At 38.7% G+C, this 14,050-nt stretch overlaps 1 protein-coding gene across 7 annotated transcripts in view; it reads left to right on the top strand.

Moving 5' to 3' along the window:
- The window catches only part of CDC42BPA (CDC42 binding protein kinase alpha), a 184,234-nt gene that overhangs the window by 151,508 nt on the left and 18,676 nt on the right, over positions 1 to 14,050 (top strand). For all 7 annotated transcript variants that reach the window (XM_069009295.1, XM_069009291.1, XM_069009289.1 and 4 more), the window contains 10 exons: positions 1,646 to 1,751; positions 2,536 to 2,672; positions 3,319 to 3,458; positions 4,311 to 4,392; positions 5,563 to 5,779; positions 6,559 to 6,621; positions 7,482 to 8,075; positions 9,984 to 10,081; positions 11,492 to 11,576; positions 13,067 to 13,190. In XM_069009295.1, the coding sequence (XP_068865396.1) occupies positions 1,646 to 1,751; positions 2,536 to 2,672; positions 3,319 to 3,458; positions 4,311 to 4,392; positions 5,563 to 5,779; positions 6,559 to 6,621; positions 7,482 to 8,075; positions 9,984 to 10,081; positions 11,492 to 11,576; positions 13,067 to 13,190 (1,646 nt within the window). The remainder of the gene's footprint in view (positions 1 to 1,645; positions 1,752 to 2,535; positions 2,673 to 3,318; positions 3,459 to 4,310; positions 4,393 to 5,562; positions 5,780 to 6,558; positions 6,622 to 7,481; positions 8,076 to 9,983; positions 10,082 to 11,491; positions 11,577 to 13,066; positions 13,191 to 14,050) is intronic.

Here is a 14,050-nt window from a genome sequence, read left to right as displayed (position 1 = left end):
AGCAGTATAGAGTGAGCCCTACCAGGGGGCACACCAGCACTGGACTGGGAGAAGGATTTCCAATTCTCCTGTATTTTGGCTTTTACCTGCATAAATACTGATTTTCCATGAGTTGTCGAAATCATTTTGCTGTTGCCGAATAAGCCAGTGTACACTAATTCCCAGTGGATTATGTCCATTCAAGCAAATTAAGAATAAATACAAGCTCTTAAAGGAAAAATTGTCTTGTAAAAGTTTTGAAAGTGATTCAATGCTTTAGGAATCTTCTGTACATTTAAAAATGACAGTTCTTCCTGCAGCTAATAATGAAGAAAGTAAGCCTTTCCAATAGATCTGTTTCTCTGCTTTGATAAATTGCAAAGTAGCAGAAGATTCATTTGTGTAAAGGAAAGCTAAAATGTTTGAGCAGACAGTGTTCTGTTGGCAGCATCTTAGTACATCAATTAAAAAAATACTGTAAGTGCACTTGGAATCATGTGAAACAGATTTTACTGTGCACATAATTTAATTTTTGCAAACGTTTTGCTCAGTAAGTAATGACTTGCTTTATAATTTATTATGTCCCCTAAAGAACCTTCTTACTTTCTGATTGCATCAGTTTTAAAGCTGGGTGTTGTCTCCCTGCAAGTCTCAAAACAGAGCATTCTTCTGTAGACAGAAACCTGCCACTGTAACAGTAAAGCTGTCATTAAATATGGATAAGTTTGAGCCCTTAGCTGTGATATCGTATGCTCTGAAAAACAGGAAAGTGAGCAAAATTTTAACATATCTGCTCTTCAAAGTAGTTTGCAGAATTGTCTTATTTCAGATCACGTACACGATGAGGTTTGTTTGGACAGTCTTTGCATTCACCCTATGCTCTGGCCTTTCCCCCCTGTAGTTACTTCACTGGGAGTTTTTATGGAAAAGCAAAGCAGCTTCCTGGATTTTATTTAAGGCCATCTGTGAATCATACTGCCACATTACGTAGGCATTTATCCTTTATATAGCAGCATCAGCACAGCCATCCTTGAGGAGAGGGAGAAAATTAAACCACTTACTCATGTACTCTGTGTTCCCAAGGAATAACAGGAAGAGAAACCCTTTCAAAACCAGCTTCATCTATCAACTTCAGCTCTTGCCTTTAAATTGGGTGTTCTGAAATTGCCTCTGCCGAACACCATAAAAGGGAACTCTGTCAGGGCTTTCTGGCATAAAATTTAAAGTGTTGAAAAAGTCTACTGTTCTTCTTTTAGCTAAGACAATACTCCTTACAGAAGAGCACTGAATTTGCAGCTTAGGAAATACTCTTACGGGTTGAGATGAGCTGACAGTCAGGTGCCCACTGAGCACATGCTTATATACATTCAACTTCTGAAGTGTAACAGAATCATTTTGGCAGCTTTCCTATCTGCAGTGGAAGCAAACTCATGTTCTGAGACAAGGTCCAGTTTCCATGGCTTTGTTTACAGAGGATGCTTTAAATTATCAGCAATGAGCACTGATAAGGAATTTTTTTCAGCCCCTGTGTTAGGAGCTCAGATCTCATTCCAGCAAATGCAAACAAGCTGCCTTATTAAATGCACCTGTGCACTCTTGTCTGTGAAAGAACGAACTTCTTCAGAAGTGTTACAGGTGTTAACATCCTTGTGTGCTTGTTTCACAGCCTAAAGCCCACCAGTTTGTAGTGAAATCGTTTAACACACCAACGAAATGCAATCAGTGTACATCCCTGATGGTTGGTCTGATACGACAGGGCTGTACTTGTGAAGGTAAGCACTTGTGGAAGCACAAACAAGTGTGAACTGAAGTTCTGAGAGATGCAGATGACACAGTAAATGTTGTAGTGTCATGATGCAGGAGTCTTTTGCTTGTATTTTGAATAACAGTATATTCTCATGCTTCAGTCTTTTAACAGTAGAAGCCAAACACTTTGAATATCCTACGTAACAGACTGCCCAGTTATCTGGGGACACTTTTATTCCAGTTGGTGGTTGAAGAGCTTAGTTCAGTTTACTCAAAATAGCAATAAGGAGCCACAGTGAGTGGTCAAGTTTATTGACAGCAGCTTTGCTTTATGTTGCAGAGCAAAATTTAGGACATTTATTCCGACTTATTCCAGAAAGAAGCAAAATTAGTGCTGAATGGAAGTTATTCTTGTTTATATGTGCACAGAATGACACTTACTATTTAGAGGATGTTCCAGTTTCTTGTTTACTAGTAGAGTTGGGCATAGAGGACATCACAGAGATTACTTCAGGCTCTTTCTTATATGGATGAAACCAGGTGTATCTATAAAAAAAGAGTGTATCCATCTGAAAAAAAAGGCATATCCATCTGAAAAAGAGAAATTCAGGATTTAGAGCAGATAAAAACATGAACTGCTGCTATGTGCAGACTTTTATTTCTGTCTGTAGCAAAGTTCAGTGAGATTATTCAGATGTTGGTCAAAAAAAGAAAGTGGATTTCTGTGTAAGTCTCATCATCATTATCACAACTTCTGCACTGCACAAAAAATAACCATCAAATCTTTTCGTTTCTTCTCCTCCTCACAAGTGTGTGGATTCTCTTGCCACGTGACCTGTGCAGACAAGGCTCCTGCAGTGTGTCCAATCCCTCCTGAACAGACTAAGGGACCTTTGGGAATAGATCCACAGAAAGGCATAGGAACAGCTTATGAAGGGCATGTCCGAGTAAGTATGAGGTAGCTGCATTTGGGGTACTTACATTAAATTCATTGTTTTCCAGAGCTGGAATTGCTTTGAATATTGGGAGGATAAATTCAATTACATCTTAGGGTAGCAGTTTGGAAACTAAGACTTAAATTTTCACAAAGCAGTTCTTAGCATTGTCAACAGTGATCCCCTCTCCATCTGTTTTGGCCAGTGTGCTTTGGGTTGGTCTTGTATAGTCCCATCTCTAGAGATCAGCTCATCTTCCAGGCCCTGTGAGTTTTTGAGTCATCCTGCCAGTACTGCCTGTGGTCATTGGTGTGGATATTTGCACAGAAGTATTAAAAGACTTACTCAACATATTTTTTGTCATATTCCTGTGACCAGCTAGAGATGGATTTCTTTGTATTTGTTAATACAGCTCTGAATGAATTTGTGAAGTAAGAAAAAAGAATCTGTGGTGCTATTAATTTATTAAATAATATATTGTCTGTGTGTCTGTGTTTGTTGGTCTTAGTGCTCCTGGGCTGTTGCTTATGTTGCTTAACATCATCACTGAATGAAAACTTCCCAGCCCAGATGAGCAAATTGATTTTTGTGTTGTCTGTTTGATTTTTTGATTGCATCTAAATTTACACAGAGTTGATCAGAATTTATTTTTCTAAAGGTCCCAAAGCCAGCTGGAGTAAAGAAGGGTTGGCAGAGAGCACTGGCAGTGATCTGTGATTTTAAACTCTTCCTGTATGATGTAGCAGAAGGAAAAGCATCTCAGCCCAGTGTGGTAGTGAGTCAGGTCATAGACATGAGGTAAGCTGTTCAGTGCTGCTGGGAGCTTTGCAGAGGCACCGGGAGGTTTTGTTCTGCTTTTTGCTTTTCCTTTTTGTCCAATCAGTAAGCAAGCTCCAGAGCTTTTATGAAACCCTGTAGTCCATATTGAAAGCTGCTAATTTTCTGGGATAAAAAAATAAAACACCAGTTAGCAGTTAGCCTGAACTACACTTGTTTGTTCCTATGTGGATGTTTAAACTTCCATTACTACATCCTGTGCAAAGAGGATCTGTTCAGCTGTGTAGAAGATTGGAATGAATCAAGAATTGAAAATAACATCATTTTGAGGTTGAATAGAGCTTCGAAAGATAGATAAAACTTTGTTATAGGTAAATGTATTACAATTTTAGGTTGAGATGGGCTGAATAGTTTGTTCCCACTGTCTTCAGTATTACTGAAATACTACCAGCCTCACTGAAGGTTGAGAACATTCAACATAGTACCTAAGTAAAGCTCCTCTCTGATCTAGGTTAGTTCATCCAGGAAGTCCCAAACAAGCACAGATTATAGCTTCTAGTGAGTTTGGATTTTTACAAAAGAGTTGGAGAGGTGTTCTTCATTCCACTTATTTTTTAAGTTGGACTTTTTTCTTTAAAGGTTTTAATTTATATAGATTAAAATCACTTACAGAATCTCTGAATAGATAGGAATTAATTATGCAACATTGCATTTGTGAATTTCATCTGCAGATACAGAGGAAAGGATAATTTTAAGAATCAGATCTCAGTGCTGACTTACTATGTCCTTCACTAAACAATTGGAAAAATAAAAACCAAACATACAGATTTTGCTCATTAACTCTTTTCCAATTATGTTTATGGTCTCCTTAAGGGATGAAGAATTCTCAGTGAGTTCTGTCTTGGCCTCAGATGTCATCCATGCAAATCGAAAAGATATCCCCTGTATCTTTAGGGTAAGTATTACATCCTGACCCTACTAACCCAGACATACAGGGTTGCACAGGGTGATGTGTGGTGTGCATTCAGTGACAGCTTGCCAGTATTGTATTTCCTTGGCAAGTTCTGCCCGTGTGGTATCCATGGCAGCAGCAGCAATGCATAAGAGATCTGTACATGTATCATTTCTGTGGTAAAAATAGCACTGGTACATTTAGACAAGCTCTCACTTCCATGTGGGTTGTATTTTTCAATCTTCACAATAAGATGTTTTTTTCTCTACTTCCTTTTAGTCATTTGAAATTCTTCTGTTCATCATGACCTTGTACGTTTTCATTCCCTCAAGTTGCCCTCTGCTTCTCAATTTAACTGACTGGGTTATTGCTGAAGTCTTTGTTTTATATACCTTTTTTTAATGTGTGCATTGCATATCTGAAAACTCCCATTCATCAGATAGTCAGTATAGTAATTTAGTGCAAAATGCTCAGCAAAATTCATGTGTAGTATCTGGTATCAGGCTTTTGCCATCATTGGTTTATTGTAATATTCTTATGTTTATTAGATATTCTATTAAAGCTTTGACCTCAGTGAAGTCTCCTTGATGTCTTATCCAGGATCAATTCCACTATCATTTCTTTACTGAGCCTTTGTATTTTTCTCCTTGTTTTTCCAGTTTTCAGACTGTTCATCACTCTGAGAGGAAATAAAACCTGTAGAAGGGGCTTTAAATTTTATCTATAAGCTGTATTAAATTCATGAAAAGGATCACAGAGCATTCTTCCTTTGAATAAAAACCATTCCTATTGCATTAAATTATTAATGAAATCTATAGCTCTTAAAAATACAGAAAGCTTTATTAAAAATGCTTTCTGTTATAAAGTTGGTGTGAGAATTGGCTACCTCATTTAGAGCAGACATTCATGAATTGTAAAATAAATACAAATGCATTTAAAATAAAGTCAGCATTTTCTCTGTTCTTTAAGTTACTCACATCTGCACGTTTTTTCTGCTGTGGGTTTTTGATTAAGATAAGAATGTTTTCTATTAAGTAAAGATAAATTTTTGCTTCCTTAATTCAGACAGCTAATTAAAAGGGTACTTACAGGCATCTGATTCCCTTGTAGAAATGATTATGAGGAAATTGTTTATCACTTATGACTTAAAAATACATGTTAATTTCTTTGCAGGTTACAGCCTCCCAGCTCTCTGCATCCAGTAACAAGTGTTCAATCCTGATTCTAGCAGACGGTGAGAATGAGAAAAGCAAGTGGGTGGGTGTGCTGAATGAGTTGCATAGGATCTTGAAGAAGAACAAACTCAAAGACCGCTCAGTCTATGTTCCCAAAGAAGCTTATGACAGCACCTTGCCCCTCATCAAAACAACACAGTCAGCAGCAATCATAGGTATGAAATTAATCAGAAGAAAGCTCTAAGAAAAATGGGTATGCTAAAAGCACGATTTTTTAGAAAAAAAAATGTGTTTAGGTGGTGTTATCTACTGAATAAAGAAAAATATGTAGTGGTTTTATCCCATATGGAAATGTGTATGGACCTAAGTGAAAAGTGCAATTCACAAGCCAGTACTTTTGTCAGGTCTTTTTAGAGTATTTCCTCTATTCACCCATATTCATAATTATTCACCAGTATTCATAATTATGAATAATTTGGACTGAGAATTGGACGTTTCTATTCTGTTATTCCGTAAACATAATTCCCTAACTGGGCAAAATTAGCACTATAGAATAGATGTAAATCACTCACTTTAAAAAATCTGCTAGTGGGAACACAGAGACGTAAGATCAGAGAATGAATTTAGTCATTTTAAATAGTACTACATAAAATATGTTAAACTCTGATTATTTAAATGAGTTCAGTATAATAATATAGTTATTTCAAAGCTGGTGTTAGACTTAAGTGCTCTGAATGGTTTGTTAAAAATTATGTTTCTAGCTGTTAATTGAACTAACAGGAGAAATGGGAAAAGACTTCTTTTTTCAGAAATTTGAAAGATCGGGAGGTTGCCAATTTTTTTTAATACATGAATATATTAGGTTTGACTTTATAGACAGTTATTTCAATATATTAAAAAACTGTCTCTGTTAATGAGGATTATCGCTATTGTTGGAGTGAGTCCTAAAGTGCTTCCAAAGAAAAATAACTTTTTTTTTTCCTTAATGTCATAGACCATGAAAGAATAGCTCTGGGGAATGAAGAAGGGCTGTTTGTTGTGCATGTCACCAAAGACGGTAAGAAATTAGGAACTGGTAATAATTTCCCTAATACTAAATCATCTTTTTCTTATTCAATATCCTCTGATTTAATTTCTCATTATTTACTACATTATCAGCTGGACAGTTCCATGAGAGACCAGAAGGTATTCTGTGTGTTTTCTGGTTTGGGTATCCTCTCCAAAAACAAAAATACAGCATTTGGAATACAGTTGAAGGTTTTTTCCCTGGAAACAGGCTCAATACTAATTTCAGACCAGGTTGCTCAGGTCTTTGTCCAGTTGGGTCTTGAAAATCCCCAAGGACACAGGTTCCATGATCTCTCTGGACTGCCTGTTGCAAATTATTCTCACAGTGAAACACTATATTCAGTAGGAACTTCCCTCATTTGAATTTCCTGCTGTGCACCTCAGTAAGAGTCATGGCTGAATCCTTTGTGTAACCTCCTCCTTGGTACTGGAAATGAAAACTTCTGTGCAGTATTGCAAGATGTAGTAACAGATGGCCCAAGTTAATTCAACAGATGACATGTATCATTGTATGTTTCAGCTCTTCGAGGCTTTTCCTTTATTCAGTAGCTTTTTGGCTATAAACTGTTTCTGAAATGAATGCTGAAATAATACAGTGGTTGTTACTGCATCAGATCCGCTCCTCCCATTTCTGATGAGGAAATGCCAAAGGTCTATCCAGAGTTGCCACATCCAGTATTATTAAAATACAAGTTTTGGTTCTGTACTTTTTAATATTGCATGGAAGCAATAAAGGGAATTTCTTGCGTTTCTTTCCTAGTTCATCTTTACAAATACATGTTGTAATCAATTCACACTTCACCATTACTTACTTGGATTTGTGGGGGGGGGGTTTGTTTTTTGTTTCAGAGATTATCCGTGTTGGTGACAACAAGAAGGTTCATCAGATTGAGCTGATCCCGAGCGAGCAGCTCATCGCAGTAATCTCAGGACGGAACCGTCACGTGCGGCTCTTCCCCGTGGCTGCCCTGGATGGGAGGGAGACTGAGTTCTATAAGCTGGCAGAGACCAAAGGCTGCCAGTCAATAGTTTCTGGACACGTGCGCCACGGAGCTCTCACCTGCCTGTGTGTAGCCATGAAAAGGCAGGTCCTCTGTTACGAACTAAATCAGAGTAAGACACGCCACAAAAAGATCAAGGAGATCCAGGTGCAGGGCAACGTCCAGTGGATGTCAATCTTCAGTGACCGTCTCTGTGTGGGCTACCAGTCAGGTTTCCTAAAATACGCCCTCCATGGAGAGGGCAGCCCCTACAGCCTGCTCCATCCGGATGACCACACGCTCTCGTTTATCTCACAGCAGCCAAGCGATGCCATCTGTGCAGTCGAGATCTCAAATAAAGAATACCTGCTGTGTTTTAGCAGCGTCGGGGTTTACGTCGACTGCCAGGGCCGAAGATCCAGACAACAAGAGTTGATGTGGCCCGCAACTCCATCTTCTTGCTGTGAGTTGTGCTCTCTGTGTGTGTGGCTGTGTCTTTGGTGCTGTCTGCTGAAGTGATCTCTGCTTGTGTTGATATCCACAGGAGCTGAAGTTCAAGGCTAATTACCGGATAGGTTAATGAATGCTCTTGGCCCCGTCACCATTTTTAATCTAGTCAGAGGGTTTCATCCTCATTTATGCTAGTTTTAACAACTCTGGCACTGACCTATAGTGCTGGAACACAAAGAGGAATCATGAGTCAGGATTTCTAACTCTAAACAGCCAAAAGCTTCAGGTTCAACAGAGGCTAACAGGAGCTTTATGTATTTGCTACCAGCAGTGCTGGACTGTTGTTTAAAGCCTTGGAATGGAATTGTACTTTGGCTCAGCATTGTGGTTCCAGCTTTCTTCATGCTGAGAGTCATCAGGATCGTGTAGTTTGACTTGCTTTTCTCTAATGGTATTTATCCCTTCTTAAAAGTCTGTTTTGTCCTTTCTTTATTTGTTCATTCTTTCTTCCTCAGCAGTTTTTGTCAACAACCTTCTTACTCATCTCCTCTCTGCTTTTCAAAAGGTCACTTTTTAAGTTTCCCTCCTGTCTCTCTCTTCCCTTCCAAAATACAGTGCCTAGCAGGCAATATAAAAAAGTCTATTTCATAACCTTAAGGAAAAGTACTGTAATATTTGCAAGATTTTAATTTACACCAAAGTCTATTAAACATTTATTGCACATTATTTCAAACTGGGGCTTTATCTCGTGACAGTTTCAGGGGGAAAAAATCCCAACCTGAATGTCTGTCGTCTTCTTTTTAATGTCTCTCTGAATGCAGATAAAGATCAGCCAAATCTGCACTCCAAGTAGTGAGCGAGCCCAGTTCTGTGTTGATTTTTACAATAGTCTGCCTTCTTACCTCACTCTGGCAGCAGTCCAGTCACACTGCAGAGGAGAGGAATACTTCACCTTGTTTGAGCAAAGGCCCTTCTGAATATGGAAGGAGCAACTTTTACAGGGTGTTTGTCACTTCTGGTTTTCAAGCAATTTTAAGCAATTGGTTATTACAGTGGGCTCAGACAATGAATGAATCAAAACAAAAGATTTTATGATTGATTGAAAAATGGGTATTTTTCACATGTAGTTCATCTGTAATGGCTGTTATTATTTGTGACACTTTCTGGATTGCCTTAAATGAAGTGATTTGGTGTGAGTCCAGCTCAGAATGGAGGTATATTTTACAGCAAAAAACTGTTACATTTAAACACAACTTGGATGCTGTTGGTAGTCTTGGCAGACCATGGCAGTCTTGTTGCCACCATGGAAATACTGAATTTTCCTTTAGAAGTGTTCGCAGTGAAACAAATTTCATCCTGGGGAAATGGTCCAGATAAGTAGCAGAAGATTTCTCTTTACAATCCAGAAAATGAGAAGGGAGAATTAAAGCTAAGGAAACATGACTTTTATGACTGTGTCATGGTGCTTAGTTCCAAGTGATGCTCTTCTCGTGCATAGTCCAGACTCAGAGCTCAGTTCATTCAAGTGACAGTTATTAAACAGAGCAGTGTATTTTCCTACCACATCATTTGCAATATGTGAGCTCCTATTAAAAATGGGGCTTTTAGGAGAAAAAAACCTATGAAATACATCAGTATTTGGCAGAGCAAACTGTAATCTCTTACAATTCATAAAGAATTAGGTTTTCAGCAAAGTTATAAGAAAAGTCATGGAGGTTCTAAGTTTTTAGGTGGTGCTGGTTTGCCTTCAGAATAAATTTCTTGGTCATTTTTGAGTTAAAGCACATTTTTCAAAGCTTGTTGTTGGATCATGAAGCACTGGTTTTGTTTTATTAAATAAATATGGTTAAACTGTAAGATACTGTCTATTTTGGGCCGTGTCTAAAAGCACATGACACTATACCTCATCATTCCCTCCCAGGTTACAATGCACCATACCTCTCCGTGTACAGTGAAAATGCAATTGATATCTTCGATGTGAACTCCATGGAGTGGATTCAAACTATTCCTCTCAAAAAGGTAACTTCCCATTTCAGGATGGGCCAAGGAATTTGTCCAGACTCAATACTGCTTTAGAAGACATCATTAAAACTGCTTGTGGAAACATAACTGAAGTAAAAGAAGAGCTATTGCAAGGAAACTTGTGCATTTTTGTTGGAAATAGAAGATACAAAGTGTGTTTCTCACATGGTTGCACTGTTTAGATGAACGGTCAGTCTGGAGCATATGACTGTGTTAGATTTACTGATACTGTTCTAATAATGAGAGGAATGTCTTGCTATTAATTGCATGTGGCTTCATTGGGACTGATTGTGTCTGTGTTGCTGCCAACGGATGGTGGATGTTAAGATAATTAAACAGGCCTTCAAAAATCTATCTCCTGCTGCTTGAGAATATTGTAGGCAGACAGGGTTAGAACATTTTGTTTCAACCAGTAGAAATACCAAAACCAGGATGATGTCAGGTTTGGATCTCTTATCAAAAGGAAAATGTTTCTGAAAACTGACACTTCCTTGGTATTTAGAAGGTGTTTGCTCAGCTGTATTTGGAAAGAAAAAAGAAAAGTCAGTTTTTTCCCTGTGGTTTAGACTGACGTCAGCTTTGTATCAGGGTCAACACAATTCCTTTACTGGCATTCCAGTGACATAGAGCTGCAGGACGTTGCCCCTGTGGTCTTGTGTTGGTCATTCAGTCTCTCTGCATATCAATTTCCCACAGTCAGATGCAGACCAGGATATTCTGGTAGTGCTGTGAGGATGCATAATGCAAAGATCAAGGTGCTCAACTATTAACTGTCTCAAGGAGAGACAAATCTGCACTTTTATGGGGAAGTTCTTTCTGGTGTCCATACTTTGAGTTATTAAGCAGCTGGAGCATTTTTTTCCTACACAGTAGAATGTGATTTAGTACTTCGATTAATATTTGGCTCAAGACTCCCCTTTTAATGGATGAAAGTACTTTCAGCAAACAAAATTACTACACTTAGGAGTCTTAAAAATGGCCATTTATTATGAAGAGCCTGTTTCTACAGACTCAAGAGTGTGGAATGCTTCTTTGGTTTTTATGTTGGAAATCACAAATCCCAGTAGGTTTTAGCAGTCTGTGTGTGCTCTTATCAAGCTGCAAAGCATTATTGTGACATGCCACTAACACAAAGTAAAAGCTCAGCTTATTGCTTTGCACAGCTAATAGGAAAAATTGAGTTGATCTATGAAGTAGACTTCTAACAGAGCTATTCATTTAAATGTTGGGAGGAATGGTGTTAAGCCTGTGTCTTGAAGTGGAATTTCAGATAACCCCCTCTGTACTCATTCTCAAAAAAAAAAAAAAAAAAGAGTTCAAAATTGTTTTGAACTCTTCTTTGTGGCTTTAATGACTTGGAATTGTTACTCTTGAGAGTATTACAGGGACTGTTTTTCCTTGTTTCAGGTACGACCCTTGAATACAGAAGGATCACTAAACCTTTTAGGCCTGGAGACAGTCAGATTAATATATTTCAAAAACAAAATGGCAGGTATGTAAAGAGGAGCCAGTTTTCATCTTGCAAATTTTTGTTTAGAAAGATTGTTTTTCTTTGCCTGCATCTGTGCACTGCAGAAAGGGATCTCTCAAATGTCTGTGTGCTTGTTAACTTGGGAAAAAGCCAAAGCTTATGGATTCCACAGTGATTGCAATGGTGTCTCTTCTCTGAACTTTTTCTTTTGAATATTCAGTGAAGACTTGAATGAAGATTGGATCTAGAAAATAGAATGACTAGGCACTACCTCCAAATGTGGGATCACCTGCCAGAGCACTGCCTAAAGAAGCCTGCACAATTAAAGACTTTAATAGCCATTTTGGTGGCACTAGATTAAAATTAATAATATATTTAACCTAAATAAATGTTTCCCAAGCATTTTAAAGTAATACAATGTATTCATAACTTACTACTAGGGCAAGCTATGACTGTGTGCCACAATTTTAGCTTAAAAATCTGTTTTTGTTCTGAGTCTTTCTGACTTTTCTTACTTTTTAGAGCCTATTTCATAAGCATGCTCCTGCAGAATTTCCTTAAACTTTTGTTTAACCTCTTCGGTGGGACATGCTCTGTTTCAACAAGGAAAAGCTATACATTTTTGTTAACAACTTTCTGAAAACAGTGGAAATAGACACTCTAGAGAAATATACTGCTGCTGGCAGTGTTTCAGTGCTTATTTAAGTTGCCAGCAAATTAGTACAAAAGGAATGGCAGTGGTAGAGAGGAGCAATATGCTGGAAGTATGTCTAGAGAATTTTCAAGTCTAATAAAGACTGAACATTAGAGTTGATCTTAAGGAAAAGAAGAGGTTTGTGTTCTGTACAAAAACTGTTTTGTCAGTGAGCAGTAGCTTTTTAAGTGTCACTTTAGTCTCCATATATATAAAACAAGTCAGAGCAGTTGCAGTGTTCATTCCAAGTCACACAGCTGTTGTATCATTATCAGTGTTTTCCTTTTCATGTCTCTATTAAAGATGCCTTGGCCAGATGTACACGTGTGGAAAAAATCTTCCCTTTTCCCACAGTTGCACCAAAATGCATCAATGTTCCAACATTTCAAAAGCAGTAGTCTCTTTGGAGCAGGGAGTGAATGAAAGAGAATCTTGCTTGGCGTTTCCAGACTGCTGGCAGAACAAGAGTGTCCTAGTGATTTTCAGTGAGAACTGCCAAGGGAATTTTGAGGCAAGACTGAGAACTGAGATTCCCTTCCTGCTCACCTAAATGTTTATTTCAAAGAATGCATCAGTGGTGTTTTGAGAACACAGGTGTGGCAGCTTGTGTGTGACGAAGGGTTTAATCTGTTGCTACATAACAGAGTAGTGGCCAAGAAAACCCATAAACCCATAAAAGAACTTCAGTTCAGGTTTGACAGGAAAGGAGTGGTGTCCAACACCAGCAAGAGCAGAGGTAGGAAATGTGTTGAAGCTCAGATTCCATGAGCACGTAGCGAACTGCCCCTCTGCATCACCGTATTTGTGCTGGTTTCAGAGGGGGATGAGCTGGTGGTGCCCGAGACGTCGGACAACAGCCGGAAGCAGATGGTTCGGAACATCAACAACAAGCGGCGCTATTCCTTCCGCGTGCCCGAGGAGGAGAGGATGCAGCAGAGGAGGTCGGTATTCCACCTGTACTTGTCTTCTGTCCATGCCTGTAGGCCCTGAAGGACACTGACTGATGCCAGGGTTGTGCTTCATGTGTGGCTTCCTGGAAAGCCCATTCGGGCATTCCTGTCTCTTCTCTACCCTGTAAATCCTCAGTGTTTCATTTGTGTTAATACCAGTTGGACTGTGGATATGCACTGGATGCAGAATTAGTTCAGATTAATTATGTGAAACGGCTGTAATTTGGAATGCATGTCTCCACATACTGTATGCAGGTGCATAGGTGTGCACATACACTGTGTATATATAAAGATCTCTAATAAACACTTTGCAAAAGAAGATTACACTGCTAACTATGCATATGGATTAATTACTCTCAGACTCTGGCTTTGCTTTCTTTCTGAAGAAGGTTTTACTCTCAGCAGTATTCCAGGACATCTGCATCTTTGATTTGTAGATTTAACTGCATAAAGTTTCTGTAGAGCTCACAAAGCTCACCTCTTCAGGGGGCATAGAACTTGAGGCTGTATTCCTAATAGGAGTGTTTAGCAGGTTACAAGTACTTTCCTAAATGGCAACAAAAACAGGTCTGTGCTACTTGCAGTGTTCACAGAGGATGTTATTGACCATTTGCTGTCACTCACTAGAAGTGTCCTGCTACTGTGCTAAGCCACACTGTAAGAACTGAGTACTTGGCTTTTCTAATTTCCAACATCTTGCACCCTTGGTTGGCTCCCAGCTTGTCTTTCTTTTTCGCTCTAAGGAAAGTAACAACTGCATGCAGTGGAGATAAAATTCCGTTTCTTGTCCTTGCCTTTTCTGAGTTGAATGACGTTTGGTCTCTTTAAAATTTTATTTATTCTGAGTTCTG

This window comes from Aphelocoma coerulescens, chromosome 3 (genome assembly GCF_041296385.1).
Source record: "Aphelocoma coerulescens isolate FSJ_1873_10779 chromosome 3, UR_Acoe_1.0, whole genome shotgun sequence".
NCBI lineage: Eukaryota > Metazoa > Chordata > Aves > Passeriformes > Corvidae > Aphelocoma > Aphelocoma coerulescens.
This window is presented reverse-complemented; position numbering and strand designations above follow the sequence as displayed.